This window comes from Salvelinus fontinalis, chromosome 25 (assembly GCF_029448725.1).
Source record: "Salvelinus fontinalis isolate EN_2023a chromosome 25, ASM2944872v1, whole genome shotgun sequence".
Lineage (NCBI taxonomy): Eukaryota > Metazoa > Chordata > Actinopteri > Salmoniformes > Salmonidae > Salvelinus > Salvelinus fontinalis.
In genome coordinates this window covers 25,454,180-25,472,926 of record NC_074689.1, presented here as the reverse complement: position 1 = coordinate 25,472,926, position 18,747 = coordinate 25,454,180, and the positions used below count along the sequence as shown (strand labels likewise).

The 18,747-nt window shown below is 44.5% G+C and overlaps 1 protein-coding gene and 1 pseudogene across 1 annotated transcript; both read right to left on the bottom strand.

The window, feature by feature from the left end:
• Positions 1-4: 4 nt before the first annotated feature.
• On the bottom strand, positions 5-3,044 carry LOC129823022 (fat storage-inducing transmembrane protein 1-like). Its single transcript, XM_055881686.1, has 2 exons — positions 2,585-3,044; positions 5-896 (listed from the first exon to the last, which is right to left on the bottom strand). Exons 1-2 carry the CDS (start codon positions 2,866-2,868, stop codon positions 191-193), a joined length of 990 nt encoding a protein of 329 aa, XP_055737661.1. The 5' UTR covers positions 2,869-3,044; the 3' UTR covers positions 5-190.
• A 31-nt stretch (positions 3,045-3,075) lies between these two features.
• LOC129823023 (DDB1- and CUL4-associated factor 11-like) lies at positions 3,076-16,980 on the bottom strand (annotated as a pseudogene).
• Positions 16,981-18,747: the final 1,767 nt, after the last annotated feature.

Sequence of the window (18,747 nt, the reverse complement as noted above, 5' to 3'; positions counted from 1 at the left end):
ATGTACATAATCTTCCTGTTATTATCCAATTCGATGTTCTTGATGTTAGGAGTCACATAATTGAATATAAAGCAAACGAAAATGTAACTATTTTAGTTTTTATAAAATATCAAGCAGAGCCCTTTTTGATGTGGACTCATATCCATTCTTATTTTGATCTAGGGTGCAAATAATATTCTAGCCAAAGACATCAATCCTTTGGCCACATGTCATGAACACCCCTTTCACTGTACGGCTCTCTCTGAGTTGTGGTGAGAAGTCCCTCTCCAGGCCACCCAGGACAGCACCAGCTGGGCTTCAGGCGATACCAACCCTGATACAGCCCCCTCCAGCTCAAACACCCTAGAGCTCCCCCTAGAAGCTGGGAGGGGAACTGCGGGAAGTAAGCCAGCAGACAGAGCAGCAGAAACAGCCACAGACCCAGTAGGGAGACGCAGAGCAGGAAGAGCAGGCGCAGCGGGGACCCTGAGGGCCCTCCCAGGGCTAGGTAGGGTCCTAACACTGCAGTCTCCTCGGCTAGGAGCAGGCAGCAGAGGCAGAGGAGGAGAGTGTCCTCCGAGACCTCCCAGCCCTGCCACAGCATGCCCGCTTTCAGGCAGGAGGCCTTGCGCTCGCCCTCATGGAGCAGGAGTAAGGACTGCCCTGGGACACTGGCTCCCTGGCCAAGGTTAAGGCCCCCAACCAGGGTAGCAGGCATGGGCTCGTAGCAGCTGCCTGCCATGTTCTCCAGCAGAGTCAGGAGACTGCGAGAGCCCCACCACAGTGCTCCCACGGTGGCTATCCGTGAGAGATGGCGAACGGAGAGAGAGAGGGATCGACGGATGGAGAAGGAGAGGACGAAGACGAAGGAGCCAGTGAAAACACAGGTCCAGCCCCAGCCCGATCGCAGGAACATCCTGAAAGAGAATCCAAAGCAGAGGTATCCAGTATAAATGTAAGATGGCTAAATGGCTCAGGACCCGGGGTGGATTGGCCATCTGGCAATTCTGGCAAATGCCAGATGGCTGGACCATTTTTTTGTTGGGTGGGCTGGTCGAAATTGACACAAAAAAAAAAAACATTATATGGATAAAGGTTATGTGGACCATGGGCCATTTTTTTTGTTGTATTTGTATATATTTTTTGCACCTTCTCTGTTATACTAATCTATAATGAGCCTTTGGTTGCTCAGTAGGAAACGGCCGGCCCCCCTACCAAGATGGCCTGACCCGGTTTTCTCAATTCACATTCAAAGGCGGAATCATCTAAAACCATGATTTGGTCATACAGTAAAGTGCAATATCCTGATGATTCCTCTAATGAAAGTGTCTGCTCTGTGCCTGTGTCCTCGCTGGGGCCTGATCCTGTGATGAGCAAGTCACTCTCCTCTCCCCCAATGAGCTCAACAGAAACATTTGTTATGATCATTTAACACAGCTTTGGAAGCTTCATCCCTTTGTCCCTGGCGAAGAGAGGAGGGTCTCAGATTACTGTAGCTATACTTTTTATTTCTCAACTCTCAATATTGATCTCAATAGCAACTATTTTACAACCAAGATATTTGATTTGGCTTTGAGATATGGAGTGTCATGCACGCGAGGGCACAGGCCTGCCTATAGGGCTCATGGGTATTAGCCCACAATTGCTCGTTTTTTTAGGACATTACATTTACTGTTGGATGAATACATGGCTACTAGCAGTGGGTATTATACTCAGAGTTAGCGATCTAGTTAATGTGCTTTGAGTTTCCACTTTGTCAGGTGTTGAACCCCAAATTAATTTGCCTATGATATTAGTTAGTGCACATAAAGATGTATGTGATTCATCTCTATTGAACAAAAAAAAAAAAGTGAATCTATAGCCTAATTGTCAACCGAAAATTCACAACGATCATTGGATTAGGTTAGTGACTACACATCAAAATATCTTGAATCATACATTCCTGCTTGGACATGCTCGATAAAATACCTCAGTACTCTATTATACTTCTTAATGAATGACTTCATGATGAATTGGGTCAGACCAAGTCATGGGCTGGTGTCACCAACTGTAAAAGTTAAGTGACACCAGGTTGAAAATGTTAGTCTGGAGCCCTGTAATAGTAATGAACACTTAGGGTAGGTATTGTTTCAGGGAAACACATATGACAAGTACTAATTTGCATTATGAACTGGGTGGTTCGAGCCCTGAATGCTGATTGGCTGACAGCCATGGTATATCAGTGTATGGCAAAACATTTATTTGTACTTGTCTAATTACATTGGTAACCAGTTTATAACAGCAATAATGCACCTTAGGGTTTGTGCTATATGGCCAATATATCGCGGTGCACACAGTGATGTGCCAGGGCCAAATTCTCGTACCAGTCTCTGCGCCTGCTTGGGACAGAACTAGGTGGTATGTTCATTGGGAGAATATTGTGTGTGAAATCAGGAAAACATAAAACACATTCATTATCACAAACCAACAATAACAGAGCTTTGAAAGAACGGAACTTTTATCTACTCTCTCCAATATTCTATATCATGCTCATGCCCATTTCATCGACATGAATAGTGACTTTCCTTAATACTGATGGGCGTAGTCAAAAAAAAAAAGACCTCACCTGTAGAGGTAGTGGTTCCTGTTTGCAAAGATGCTGTACTTGGACACCCACAGACTCAGGGCTGGTCCAAACAGAACCACTCCTGACAACAGGAGGTGAAAATGGCGTCTGAATAAGGCACTGCCAAGTAGTCCAGCCCAAAGGTCTGTAACAACCACCAGAACAGAGTTTAGGACCATCATGGCAAGCTTCACCGGTCGGCTTTGGTCCTTAGCCATTCGTGTAGTTTCTCCCTTGTCATTTTCTATAGTTCTGTTCGATTTGTTTTTAATCTTTGGATCCATTGCTTTTATCCAACTTTCTTAAGAGTTACATCTTTCAATTCATATGTTATCGTTCTCTTCCTACGGGCCGAGAGTATGCTCTTGTCATCGAGTCTGTACTGTATTTGTATCTGTCCAGTGCTGTGCTGTACACTCCTACCCTGTGTTCCCTTATCTCTCTGTCAGAGATGATTTATACCCATTCCTTCCTACCCCCCCCCCCCCCAGTCACTACATTTTGAAAAAAGCCTGTCTCCTTTTTCGGCAAAGTCCTCTCCACTAGGCTCTCCATTCACAGGCTCAGCTGTTGATGCCAAAGTATATTTCAGTCCATCCCAGTTGTCTGTGTTTGTCACTAGCAACACTTGCCTCACAGAGCGTTCTCTAAGGCCCATTCCACCACTTAACATCCCTTTACATACTGCTCCATGTATCCTACCACTTAGCATCTGCCTGTCTTCATTCCGATATGAGCCCCTGAGGGTTTCTCACACAGATAGACGTACTAATAGCCCTGGAGGCTAGTCTCCAGACAGACAGCTCCCATCCTCTATCTGGGTTATTTGCTCACTCGCTCTCGGAGGGTGCCAAGGAATCCGACTAATTTTAGAGCACTATCAGCATTCCTGCCATTACAATACCCCCCTGGAACTCTGCGGTGGCTTTATGGCAGCTAATTGTCTGTTAGCTGCGGGGGGGGCAACCCACTAATTTAAAGCTGTTGATTGTGTTCAAATGTTTTGCTTCCTATTGCTCAAGCAGTGACTTTTATAGAAAACCCATCTGTAAAGCCCATTACTGCAGAGGTTGGACAGGTAGTCACAATTAATGTTGAGCAATCATAACTTTTGCAGATATCTGGCAATTCCCTTCGTTGGATTTCTGATGACTGTATTTGCCAGGTTTTATGCACAATAAAAAGTTGTTGTAAAACAATTAGCAGAGATTATATCAAGGTTGATGTTCAAAGCACACTCACACCCCCAAACCCTTTACTGTGTCTTAAAGCCCAGAACACATCATTTAGATCTTTGATTGGAATTGTTTACATTGGACTACAACATTCACTGAGTGTACAAAACATCCTAATATTAGAGTTGCACCCCCTTTGCCCTCCAGAACAGACTCAATTTATCAGGGAATGGACTCTACAAGGTGTGAAAAGCATTGCAAAGGGATGTTGGCCCATGTTGACTCCAATGCTTCCCACAGTTGGGTCAAGTTGGCTGGATGTCCTTTGGGTGGCGGACCATTCTTGATACACACAGGAAACTGTTGAGCGTGGGAAAAACCCAGCAACGTTGCAGTGCCAGGCACACCCAAACCAGTGTACCTGGCACCTACTACCATACCCTGTTCAAAAGGCACTTTGTCTTGCCCATTCACCCTCTGAATGGCACACATACACAATCAATGTCTCAATGGTCTCAAGGCTTTAATATTTTTTTTTTTTTAATTCTTCTTTAACCTGTCTCCTCCCCTTCATCTACACTGATTGAAGTGGATTTAACAAGTGACATCAATAAGGGATCATAGCTTTCAGCTGGATTCACCTGGTCCGTCTCATGGAAAGCACTGGTGTTCCTAATGTTTTGTACACCATCTTCTTACCGCTGAACATTAATACCATTACAATATACCTTATACTGAATTATCATCCTGTGATTTATGACATTGTTTTAGTCTACATATGCATTATTTAGGTGCTGCTTTTTACTCTAAGCAATAGAAACACAATGTGGACATGAGGCTTGTTGGGGGCTCTTGGAGCAAGTGCTTAGTGAGCTTCAATAAGTTCTGCATAAACGGCTCTAGCCAAACTTCATAGAGGCTTTCGTCTCCTTTATCCTATTCTTACTGTACACTGGGGTGCATCAGAAGACACCACTCCTTAAATGTCATTGTTTTTTAACACAAGATAGCGTGGCTCCATCTACACTGTCGCTGGAGGGACTAGGTCTGTGTAGGAGTAACGGCCCCTGAAAGAAGACAATGCCTCAACTGTATCCCTTCTCTGCAGATTGGTTAATAAAGGCTTCTGCACCAAACACAGAGGTAAGAATTTACACTATATTGTTATCCAGCATTGAAACGATGCAATTTCACAGTTCAGCTTGTTCTCCTCCCTCTGTTGCTGTCCTGCCGCTCCCCATAGTGAAGTCAGACTGACACCGTCAGGCTGTCCCACACTTATGACATCACTTCCTCTTCCTTGTTTCCACCCCCCCAGTACCTCTCCTCAACCAGCGGATGGGTTTGCCTGTGCTCCCAAACATGTACACTGCTCCGTCCCACTGTGAAGAGAGAAAGAGAGAGATGTCATTTGACAGGAAGGATGAGCGAATTTACAAGCACATTGGTTTAATAAGAATAGTATTCTAAATGGTTTATGGAGACTTTTCATATTTATTCATATACATTTTTTTAAAAATACTTCCTGAATTTAAATGGAATTGAGCACTGCCCCTCGGTAGAGTGGAGCAGAGACTTACAGAGCTGCTGATGATGTTGTTCTGGTAGGGATGCCAGCTGTCATCCCTCACACAGGCGTCATGGTCAGAGAGTCGGGTCACAACGCTGGCCGTCAACACGTCATAGACTGGGCACGCACACACACTGCTCTTGACTCCGCTCACGCATGCACCCCCCCCCCCCCCCCCCCCCCGGGCATAGCGACTCACCGATGACCTTCCCAGTGGAACAGCCAGTGTAGATGAACTTCTGTCCAGTGGTGAACTCCGGGGAGAAGCGACAGCGTGTGCAGAACACCGTGACCCCTGTAGGTCATCACTGAGGTGTCGCCTGCCAGCTTGTGTCTCTCTGCTGGGAGGACAAACAGACGGCAGGCAAACAACAGGTCAGTCGACACAACCAGCTATTGGACAGTCAAGTACAGCTGAACAACAAATGGGAGGGGTAGTAGGAGACGAATGATTAAACATACTGTATACCCATGTCTTCAATACTTAATATAGCAAATATGAGATTTTCTGAGAGCAATCTAGAGTAGATTACAGTTGGATTGGAGTGGCCTTTTCAACTAGTGTTTCTGGCCCACTTGCTAATCTTAATGTGATCTAGACTAGGACACAGTACAGATGTACAACAACCTCATGGCATCCCCAGCACCATTCTGGACAACCTGCTGCCAATGGTAGTCCCAGTCCTGCTGGACGATGTTCAGCCGCGAGGCCACCAGGCCCTCCTTGGGGGAGAACTTCCTCATGTCCCACAGCTTGATGGACTGGTCCTTTGAGTTACTGATCAGATAACGTGCGTCGCCCTGCAAGGTGAAGAGAGGATGTTTATAATGAACCTGTATCTTCCTGACAGTGATTAGTGGTGTCAACAGGCACACAGAGGAGGTTTATACCTTAATGTGCACAATATCAGGATGGAGTGGTTAGATTTTTAGACCCTGTCCAAATACTAAAAATGCATCCTTCCTCACTATCAAAGCCCTTGCTGATTGGTGAAACGGCACTGCGTCGCTTTCACCTGTCCAGTTATATCAGAACAGTGCATTTGTGTATAAACAGTAAATAGTCCCATGTATGTGTTTAGGGCTTTGATGTCGATGATTACATACACAGTAAGATAGAATGTACAGTCGTGGCCAAAAGTTGAGAATGACACAAATATTCATTTCCAAAGTTTGCTGCTTCAGTGTCTTTAGATATTTGTCAGATGTTACTATGGAAAACTGAAGTATAATTACAAGCATTTCATAAGTGTCAAAGGCTTTTATTGACAATTACATGAAGTTGATGCAAATAGTCAATATTTGCAGTGTTGACCCTTCTTTTTCAAGACCTCTGCAATCCGCCCTGGCATGCTGTCAATTACCTTCTGGGCCACATCCTGACTGATGGCAGCCCATTCTTGCAAAATCAATGCTTGGATTTTGTCAGAATTTGTGGGGTTTTGTTTGTCCACCCACCTCTTGAGGATTGACCACAAGTTCTCAATGGGATTAAGGTCTGGGGAGTTTCCTGGCCATGGACCTAAAATATCGATGTTTTGTTCCCCGAGACACTTAGTTATCCCTTTTGCCTTATGGCAGGTGCTCCATCATGCTGGAAAAGGCATTGTTCGTCACCAAACTGTTCCTGGATGGTTGGGAGAAATTGCTCTCGGAGGATGTGTTGGTACCATTCTTTATTCATGGCTGTGTTCTTAGGCAAAATTGTGAGTGAGCCCACTCCCTTGGCTGAGAAGCAACCCCACACATGAATGGTCTCAGGATGCTTTACTGTTGGCACGACACAGGACCGATGGTAGCGCTTACCTTGTCTTCTCCGGACAAGCTTTTTTCCGGATGCCCCAAACAATCGGAAAGGGGATTGATCAGAGAAAATGACTTTACCCCAGTCCTCAGTAGTCCAATCCCTGTACCTTTTGCAGAATATCAGTCTGTCCCTGATGTTTTTCCTGGAGAGAAGTGGCTTCTTTGCTGCCCTTCTTGACCACAGGCAATCCTCCAAAAGTCTTTGCCTCACTGTGCGTGCAGATGCACTCACACCTGCCTGCTGCCATTCCTGAGCAAGCTCTGTACTGGTGGTGCCCCGATCCCGCAGCTGAATCAACTTTAGGAGACGGTCCTGGCGCTTGCTGGACTTTCTTGGGCGCCCTGAAGCCTTCTTCACAACAATTGAACCGCTCTCCTTGAAGTTCTTGATGATCCGATAAATGGTTGATTTAGGTGCAATCTTACTGGCAGCAATATCCTTGCCTGTGAAGCCCTTTTTGTGCAAAGAAATGATGACGGCACGTGTTTCCTTGCAGGTTACCATGGGTGACAGAGGAAGAACAATGATTCCAAGCACCACCCTCCTTTTGAAGCTTCCAGTCTTATTCAAACTCAATCAGCATGACAGAGCAATCTCCAGCCTTGTCCTCGTCAACACTCACACCTGTGTTAACGAGAAAATCACTTACATGATGTCAGCTGGTCCTTTTGTGTCAGGGCTGAAATGCAGTGGAAATGTTTTTGGGGGATTCAGTTAATTTGCATGGCAAAGAGGGACTTTGCAATTAATCGGATCATTCTCCATAACATTCTGGAGTATATGCAAATTGCCATCATACAAACTGAGGCAGCAGACTTTGAAAATTAATATTTGTGTCATTCTCAAAACTATTGGCTACGATTGTAAGAGGGTTATTGCACATGCTGGACGCATACACACAGTAGTGGTTCTCCTCTATTACCTTGCTGTGGGTGAAGGTGATGCCGTCTCTGTGTCCAGACAGCTGGCCCATGGGCTGGGGTCTGTCCTCCCGCAGCGTCCGTCTGTCCCACACCTTGCAGAGCACGTCGTCACTGCCTGAGAACAGCAGCTGGGACGAGCTGTCGGCAAACGCCACTGTGTTCACATCGTCGCCGTGAGCTTTGATCTGAGGAGACAGAAGGGGCGGGGGGAGGGAGGAGAGAGAGACAGATGGCAGAGGCCAACAACACAGTGATGTGGGTCATGACAAAGGGTCCCAAGAGAAGAGGGTTGCTCTGTATCGTCAGCTAAAACCAGAGGCGATGGTGTGAAGCTTACAGTGGGGAGACAGAGGGTGACCAGGTTGTGACTGAATATTTGCAATGCCAATGTCCATAGGCGGGCAGACACACACACCTTAAGAGTGCTCTTATTCTGTTCCCGATCGATGACAGAGTAAACCATCGTTTGCTCTGTGAAGAAGAAAAAAACAGTGCTAGGCTATAAAACGCAACAAACTATTTTTATTTTCAAATGTTTCGGAAAATGTAAAATTGGGATGAATAAAATTGGGTGCACTCACTCTCCAATGACCTCTTTCCCATCTGTGGAGGCAGTCAGAGAGAAGACACAGAACCTATTCTTATCCGGGCTAAGAGGGAAGAACAGAACATTAACCAGCCTCAGCCAGAGAGAAGACAGACGGGTCGACCCCATGTGGTGAGAGTAGGCCACAGGTTAGAGAACTGGCAGTGTGGTGACAACATCTCCCTCAACATCAGACAGACCAAGGAGCTGATTGTGTACGACAGGAAAGGGGGGGGGGTCAAACCAGCAGAGGGTCAAGGGCTTCAAGTTCCTTGTTGTCTACATCACTAAGGACTTAACATTGTCCTCTCACACCAGCAATTGTGAAGAACACACGTCACATGGCAACACCTCTTCTCAGGAGGCTGAAATTATTTGGCATGGCCCCTCAGATCCTTAGGAACTTTTACAGCTGCACCATTGAGGGAATCCTGACTGGTTGTATCACAGTCTGGTATGGCAACTGCACCGCCCGTGACCAGAAGGCCCTACAGAGGGTGGTGCGGACGGCCCAGCCATCCAGGACATACATGCCAGGCGGTGACTGAGAAAGGTCTGAAATTGCCAGCCTCCAGCCACCCGAGACATGGACAGTTCTCCATGCTGCCGTCAGGGCGGCAGGGTAGCCTAGTGGTTAGAGCGTTGGGCTAGTAACCGAAAGGTTGCAAGTTCGAATCCCCGAGCTGACAAGGTACAAATCTGTTGTTCTGCCCCTGAACAAGGCAGTTAACCCACTGTTCCTAGGCCGTCATTGAAAATAAGAATTTGTTCTTAACTGACTTGCCTAGTTAAATAAAAGGTTAAAAAAAAGAAGACTCCTATACAGCTTCTATCCCCTGGCCATAAGACCGTTAAAATGGCTAACTACTGCTCTCCCACAGACTATACGGTCATCCACAGACAACCTACACTGCTGCTAAAATGATTAGATGTGTTACTCCATTACGCTGTTGTCCATTGATTGCAATTACCATTTATACTGCTACTGGTCACTATGACTTCTGTTTACATGTAACAGTGCCTTCAGAAAGTATTGATGCCCTTTATTCCACATTGTTTACAGCCTGAATTCAAAATGTATTTTTATTTTTATTTATTTTACCAGTTAAGTTGACTGAGAACACGTTCTCATTTGCAGCAACGACCTGGGGAATAGTTACAGGGGAGAGGAGGGGGATGAATGAGCCAATTGTAAACTGGGGATTATTAGGTGACCATGATGGTTTGAGGGCCAGATTGGGAATTTAGCCAGGACACCGGGGTTAACACCCCTACTCTTACGATAAGTGCCATGGGATCTTTAATGACCTCAGAGAGTCAGGACACCCGTTTAACGTCCCATCCGAAAGACGGCACCCTACACAGGGCAGTGTCCCCAATCACTGCCCTGGGGCATTGGGATATTTTTTAGACCAGAGGAAAGAGTGCCTCCTACTGGCCCTCCAACACCACTTCCAGCAGCATCTGGTCTCCCATCCAGGGTCTGACCAGGACCAACCCTGCTTAGCTTCAGAAGCAAGCCAGTAGTGGTATGCAGGGTGGTATGCTGCTGGCACATATTAAATACACACAATACCCCGATTACAGCCGCGAGTCTGATTAATGCCGTGTTCAAGAGAATTGGTAATTCGGAAATCTCCGACTTCCGAGCATTCAAAACAACTGGGTACTCGGATAAAAACAAGATCCGACTGGGGGAATAAAATAAAATTGAACGGTCATCCAACTCGGAATCTCAGGTCTCTTTCTAGATCTCCGACTGAAGATCACTGAAGTCATGATTTTACCACATATTTTGCTGAGTTCCCAGTTGTATTGGCGTGGCATAAGTCTAAGAACTTTACACACCTGGATTGTACAAAATGTGCACATTATTATTCTATAAATTCTTTACACTGTCAAGTTGGTTGTTGATCATTGCTAGACAGCCATTTAAGTCTTGCCATAGATTTTTTCCACTCTGTCATTTAGGTTAGTCTTGTGCAGTAACTACAATACTGTTGAGCCATGCTCAGTTCTCCTAATCACAGCCATTAAATTCTGTACCCGTTTTAAAAAGTCACCATTGGCTTCATGGTGAAACCCCTGAGTGGTTTCCTTCCTCTCCGGCAACTGATTTACAAAGGACACCTGTATCTGTGTAGTGACTGGGTGTATTGATACACCTTCCAAAGTGTTATTAATAACTTCACCGTGATCAAAGGGATATTCAATATTTGCTTTATTTTATTTTTTAAATGCCCAACTACCAATAGGTGCCCATCTTTGAGGCATTGGAAAACCTCCCTGATCTTTGTGGTTGAAATTCACTGCTCGCCTGAGGGACCTTTACAGATAATTGTATGTGTGGGGTACAGAGACAATAGCCCACTATTATTGCACACAGTAAGTCCATGCACCTTATTCAGCACATTTTTACTCCTGAACTTATTTATGCTTAGCATAATAAAAATGGATTGAATACTTACTGACTCAAGACATTGTGGGGTATTGTGTGTAGTCCAATAACCAGGTTTCCACCCAACCTTTTTACACACGTACAGTACATGTCTGATAAATATAGAGTCATGACAGGCCTGATGGAAACAGAAAATGTTCATGTAAACTTTCTAAATGTAGACAAAACAAGCCAGACAAAGTGGGATCTTTTGATGTCGGTTAAATTAATTATGCGAGAAATTTGTGGAAAGACTTATGCGCAAATATGAATATAATAACCATCATATCGAAGTAAACTTGTCACACGATGACATGTGTGGTCGTCCCACGATGTCTCAGGGAAACCATGCAGTTTTAGGCTACAGGTTAAACACATTATGATGAACTTCACAGGGTGGTGAACGTGCACGGTGATGAGACTGATGCTCCTTTCCAATACATATTGAGGGTCTTATTCTGGTGACATGATGATCGATGCTTGACAAATCAAAAATATTCTTGCTCTTATCCATAATAAATCTCATCACGTAGACTAGCCTACCCACACTGTAGCCGAGACCAAAGTAGGCACATTTGCTATTGCGACCGTTCGTGACAACACTAAAATCGGTAGAGTTAAAAAACACATTGAACATTTCATTTTTAGTCGTTACATGAAAACGTAAGTGGAAAAAGTACATTGTGTGCATCATCACGTACTGGTTTTTATCCGCAACAAGGCAGTTTGGTGGAACTATGTATAAGAATATTTGCATGAAAACTTTATGGAAACTTGAGCTATGTACACAAAATCTCAATATAATCCGTTTTAAATTCAGGCTGTAACAACAAAAGGTGGAGAAAGTCAAGCGGCGTGAACACTTTATGAAGGCACTGTATTTTACCAGAAGTATTTATGTATTCCTGCTACAAGTCACTTTTCAGCTCCGTTTTACATGTATATACTGCTCAGAAACAACCTTTAACCATCATCATAGTTCTTGTGTGGTTTTTATTCTTACATCAATGTTTTATTCTATTTCCTATTACTGCATTGTTGGGAAAGAGCTCTCAATGTAAGAATTTCACTGTACCGTTTTACACCTGCTGTATCCTGTGCGCATGGCAAATAGACTTTGAAAACTTGAACCTCCTCTCGTCTGGGTTACGAGGGAAGAACAGAACATTAACCAGCCTACACTGAGAGACAACTCCAACTACGGAACATCTACAACCCATGGAAAGAATAGGCCTGAAATGGGGCTGCGCTTAAAGCTGTAATACAGGTAATGAGTGGAGTACAGGATGGCTTCTTTAAAAAAAAAACAGGTCTGTGAGAGCCGGAATTCTTACTGGTTGGTAGGTTATCAAATACTTATGTCATGCAATAAAATGCAAATTAATTACTTAAAAATCATACAATGTGATTTTCTGGATTTTTGTTTTAGATTCCGTCTCTCACAGTTGAAATGTACCTATGATAAATTACAGACCTCTACATGCTTTGGAAGTAGGAAAACCTGCAAAATCGGCAGTGTATCAAATACTTGTTCTCCCCACTGTATGTTACTTTTTGAACAACCGGACCAAATTCACACAGAAAAGTGTGTTATAAAAGCAAGTCTAAGAAGCAGTAGATCTGTTCTATGTGCGTTATTTCAATGCTTCCCTTAAGTTTCGTTTTGTCTTTTGTACACCAGCTTCAAAACAGCTGAAAATACAATGTTTTAGTTCCAAAAATATTTTTCACAGCGTTGAAGATGGTACAATGATTCTGTACACTACACTTGCTTGTTTTGTCAAACTGAAATTAGTTAGCCTATCAGAATTTTAGCAACCAAGAAATGGTGGATCGATATCTGCATAGTGCACCTTTAAAAGTTTGAATCCTAACTTGAGGGAAAATCTGTTTAAGTCTCACTTTGACATCAATTCCTAAGTAAAAGTTCGAGAGACACACACTTTTAGTTTGCCTAAAAAGCTGTAATTAAATGGGAAATCACATGAACTGAAGTACTCAGCTATCCATGTAATTGATGTTCTGGACGATGAATTGATCTAATTGAAAACGTTTCCTGTTGCTCCATCAGTGGCAAACAAAACCAGTAATAGATGGCTGAGATGACTAGCTCTAATATCATGCATCCTTGTGAATCAAGAGGATAGCAGGTAGAATGGTTAATTTCCTCATTGGTTAAGCTATAAGTACTATGAGGAGAAACACTAACTTGAGGTTCAGGTCGGTGCGAGTTTCACTGTCACCATCTACACTGCAGACATAAACTAGAGGGATACAAGAGGGCACACGTCAGTACAAACTACACAATGAAACATCCTAACAAGAAGCCCAAGAGAGATTCTGAGCCTATATTCTGGTGAATATTGTGATGGAAATCTAGTGATTTTGAAATCACTCGTTTCAAAATTAGCAAGAGTTTAGCTTTTAAGTTATTTATCAAAGCTCCTCTGACTGGTTAAAGTAAATGTCCAGTGAAAAGCTCATATTCTGTTAACTCATACCCAAGTAATGTTATTGACGCATCCTATATTCGTTTGTAGCCAAAGCATTAATTGAAGATTTAAAAAAAATAAAAGAATACCCCACCACAAATTTTTCTTTTAAACAGACCGGTTCAACATTTTTATTTTTATTGCATAAATATTTGTGACCAGTATACGCTCACACCACTCAAATACAGAAAAGCGGCTTTTTAACATACTTAAAATAGTTTTTAAAAAAAAAATCTAGTTAATAACTCATAAGGAATTATAGGCCATATTTCATAGAAATGTTTAAACACTGGACCACTACTTTAAAGCTCTGTCATCCCACCTCCATATCTTCAAATTAAGCTAGAATCCTACACATTACTTCATCTGTGCTAAAGTCAAGCTGACTTTTTTTTAAATAGCAGTGTGTGTAGTGAGACCAGCTGGAAAAGAGCATCTTGTGGGATTCAGGGGTGACTGCTTCAGGTTAAAGCGCCCCCTACTGGTGTCATACAGACAGAAGGTCTGGTCTAAGAAAGACAGGGAAGGGATGCATGTGTTAGGAACCAGAAGTCACTACCGATCAAATTTTTATTTTTAAAGTGACATTGTTTTAATATGTATTTGGCCATGTAAACACAGCGATGTCGTTAAGAACTAAAAAGGAATTTCAATAGTTTTGCCATTCCACTGTAATGGTTGTGTTCTTTCCTTCTTCCACTCTCACGGAGCTCTGTCAGCATGTGGGTTAGAGTGCTCACTGAGTCTCAGAATTCCATTGCGCTCGGTTGCTCTTCACTTAGACATTTATGATGGATTAGAGTTTGGAGATGTTGTTGAGTCTGACGAATATCAAGTATGTCACCTTGAAGTTGTAGGACCACAACCTCTGGTGATAAACCAGACGATGGAGGAAGGTTGAGGATCAGAGGGAGGGCTAGCTCAGTACGTCCACACAGGTCCAGGTCAATAAGAGTAACTGGTTAGACCACCTGTGGTCCAGGCCGAGCATGCAGATACCCAGGGCTCTGGCCCAAATCAGATCCATTCACATTATGATTTGTATGGTCAGCCCCATTGTCAGAATGGCCCTGTGTATTCCCATTGACAGGTATGATATGGATGAGCACATTTTCTTGGGGAGAATCCATTGTTTTAATTCCACACAAGAGATTTGCTTTGGTTATTTCTCAATGTTGGAGAGGTCCCATCTGGGGTGCCATTTTCTATGTAATGGTTTTGACTTGAGGTTATTGTTTGTAGGGGTGTCAGGTAGGTTGTGCCTACCAGAGAAAATATTGATTTGTCCTTTTGGTTTGGAAGGGAATGAGTCCGTCAAGTCTACACCAGTACAAAGGACTCGTGTTTAAAAATAAATCAGTATGAAAATAACCTTTCATAAACCCTTAAAACATTTGAAATAACTTCATAACTTATTTTGCATTGGTTATATTACCCAAATAAATGAGCACACACACAAATAAAAAAAACGATGAGCTCTGGTTCCTCAAGGAAAGGTCCCGTACCTCGGTCCTGAAAGAGTCCAGCCCGTCAAAGGAGTTCAGTGAACCCAAGTGACCTTGTCCTTTCATAAAGTGATGTGTAATCCCACTCTCATTAAGCCAATCAGATTGCAATCAACTCTTTTACTATAGAGTGTCACATCTCTGTAGTCTTCACTACAACCGAACACATCAATAACAGTATACATCAAAACAAATGAAATATCGTATGCAAAAAGTTGTAGTAAGTCAGACAATCCTCCAACAGATCTCCAGCGGGGGAAAGGCCATGAAGAAACAGCAGAGACCAACATAGATCAGTAGTCCAACAATAGACATAAGTAGATCCAATAGTGGTTGATCCTGAGACACGGCTAAAGTACACACTTTTTACTACAAACAAAAACTGGGTCTCGACGAGCTTCCAAGCTGAGGGGAGACCACTTCCTCTCTCACACTACTGTCACAACCCACGTCCTTACCTTGGCCGGCTGAGGGGAACATGTTGCCATCGTTACTGTACACACCACAGAATGCTTTCTGCTGGTATGTGTCCTTGTGTGCCACGTGATTGGGCAGAAAAACTGAGGAGAAATGCAAACGGAACATTAACACATTTCTATGACAACAGGCTCCTCCTCACCTGTCAATATTCAGGTCAATGATCTGATCGATAAGGCTTTATTCATGTAAACAAGTTGAAACTATTAAATTGAACGATTTATAAAACATCAGCTTTCACCTGTTTTAGCAATGACTTCACGGCGAGTAGTTCATGCATGTGTGGATATACTCACTGAGCGAATGAGACTGCACTCTCCGTGAGAAAAACGGGAACCTTGACACCGGCCTTGTTCCCTCAGAGAACAGATTTTTAATTTTAAGAACTACCCTCTTGACCTGAGAAACAACTTTGTAAGAAACTACTGTGACAAAGCGAGACCAACATGAAATTGCTCGCCCTCACCTCCGTCAGCACGCATGTGAAGCTTTGCCTGGCTTTCAGGCCGGATGAGGCCATGGCCACGAGGATCTGAGTCCGGATTTCACTCTGGTCCAACTCCTGAGTGTCGGGCTGGGAATCCACTGGCAAGACAAGCCACAGCAGCAGTCAGTCAGAGACCAGTGGTGCATACAAGACACAGCAGCAGTCAGCCAGAGACCAGTGGTGCATACAAGACACAGCAACAGTCAGCCAGAGACCAGTGGGACATACAAGACACAGCAGCAGTCAGCCAGAGACCAGTGGGGCATACAAGACACAGCAGCAGTCAGCCAGAGACCAGTGGGGCATACAAGCCACAGCAGCAGTCAGCCAGAGACCAGTGGGGCATACAAGACACAGCAGCAGTCAGCCAGAGACCAGTGGGGCATACAAGCCACAGCAGCAGTCAGCCAGAGACCAGTGGGGCATACAAGACACAGCAGCAGTCAGCCAGAGACCAGTGGGGCATACAAGCCACAGCAGCAGTCAGCCAGAGACCAGTGGGGCATACAAGCCACAGCAGCAGTCAGCCAGAGACCAGTGGGGCATACAAGTGTAGGTATAAACAACACTTGTGAAAGGAACATGCCATTATCATGCATTAAGTTCCGTCTTAAGACGTCTTAATTGTTATTGTGTATTCAACAGTGTTGTCTAGTAAGTGCATTGAAATATGTATGAAGAGCACTACATAAAATTATCACGTTTTTTTGGGGTCGTTTTTCCCTTTCATTGCTTGCGCTCACAGTAAACAGCAGGATGTCTGTGACTAGTGCACACTACAACAATGACACCCAGTTTGGTTTACCAGGAGGGTTGCAGCGAACTCCCAGGCGCCCCTGCCAGGCATCAATCGATGTACTCGTCGGAGTCCGAGCACGACTGGACAAGCTGCGGACCTGTCGCACCATTCCCATGGATCAGCCTCACCTTCCCCCTTCAGGTGCACACAGAGATGGGGAGAGGGTTGGGAAAACACTTTGTGCTCAGTGACATGAACTAGGGCTACATATGTAGAACCCCAGATGAGCAATCACTCCATTCAGCATTAGGGGGCACATAATTATTATTTTGTGCATGTACTACAGACGCCTATAAAAATCGGTCCAATAATACAGGACTAGTAAAGGCAGTATATATATATACACACACACACAGTACTTGTCAAGTTTGGACACACTTACTCAATCCAGAGTTTTTATTTTTTTTACATTGTAGAATAACACTGAAGACATCCAAACTAGTAGTAACCATGTTAAACAAATCGAAATACACTGCTCAAAAAAATAAAGGGAACACTTAAACAACACAATGTAACTCCAAGTCAATCACACTTCTGTGAAATCAAACTGTCCACTTAGGAAGCAACACTGATTGACAATAAATTTCACATGCTGTTGTGCAAATGGGATAGACAAAAGGTGGAAATTATAGGCAATTAGCAAGCCACCCCCAAAAAAGGAGTGATTCTGCAGGTGGTGACCACAGACCACTTCTCAGTTCCAATGCTTCCTGGCTGATGTTTTGGTCACTTTTGAATGCTGGCGGTGCTCTCACTCTAGTGGTAGCATGAGACGAAGTCTACAACCCACACAAGTGGCTCAGGTAGTGCAGTTCATCCAGGATGGCACATCAATGCGAGCTGTGGCAAGAAGGTTTGCTGTGTCTGTCAGCGTAGTGTCCAGAGCATGGAGGCGCTACCAGGAGACAGGCCAGTACATCAGGAGATGTGGAGGAGGCCGTAGGAGGGCAACAACCCAGCAGCAGGACCGCTACCTCCGCCTTTGTGCAAGGAGGTGCACTGCCAGCGCCCTGCAAAATGACCTCCAGCAGGCCACAAATGTGCATGTGTCAGCATATGGTCTCATAAGGGGGCAACACTACTTAAGTCTCAGAGCAAGTGACGTAACTGATTGAAATGCTACTAGCGCGTACCCGCTAACTAGCTAGCCATTTCACATCCGTTACACTCACCCGCCTTTCAACCTCCTCCTTTTCCGCAGCAACCAGTGATCCGGGTCAACAGCATCAATGTAACAGTATAACTTTAAACCGTCCCCTCGCCCCGACACGGGCGCGAACCAGGGACCCTCTGCACACATCAACGACGGTCGCCCACGAAGCAACGTTACCCATCGCTCCACAAAGGCCACGGCCCTTGCAAAGCAAGGGGCAACACTACTTAAGTCTCAGAGCAAGTGACGTAACTGATTGAAATGCTACTAGCGCGTACCCGCTAACTAGCTAGCCATTTCACATCCGTTACACTCACCCCCCTTTCAACCTCCTCCTTTTTCCGCAGCAACCAGTGATCCGGGTCACGGCACCAATGTAACAGTATAACTTTAAACCGTCCCCTCGCCCCGACACGGGCGCGAACCAGGGACCCTCTGCACACATCGACAACAGTCACCCACGAAGCAGCGTTACCCATCGCTCCACAAAAGCCACGGCCCTTGCAAAGCAAGGGGCAACACTACTTAAGTCTCAGAGCAAGTGACGTAACTGATTGAAATGCTACTAGCACGTACCCGCTAACTAGCTAGCCATTTCACATCCGTTACACTCAGTTAAAAACTGCATGTTACCCTGCTGCCACTCAGACAATCTGCGTCCCCTACCACTGTTGCTGTTACTGCTGCTCTGGTTGGATTATGCTTCAGAACCGTCAGGGTTGGAGCTGGAGCTGGAGCCCCGACCGCCGGAC

Excerpts from the sequence above, each read along its gene's own strand:
- LOC129823022 (XM_055881686.1), bottom strand. The coding sequence starts at position 2,868 with ATGGATCCAAAGATTAAAAACAAATCGAACAGAACTATAGAAAATGAC. Across the intron at positions 897-2,584 it reads AGGAACCACTACCTCTACAG|GATGTTCCTGCGATCGGGCT; the intron begins GTGAGGTCTTTT and ends ATTCTCTTTCAG.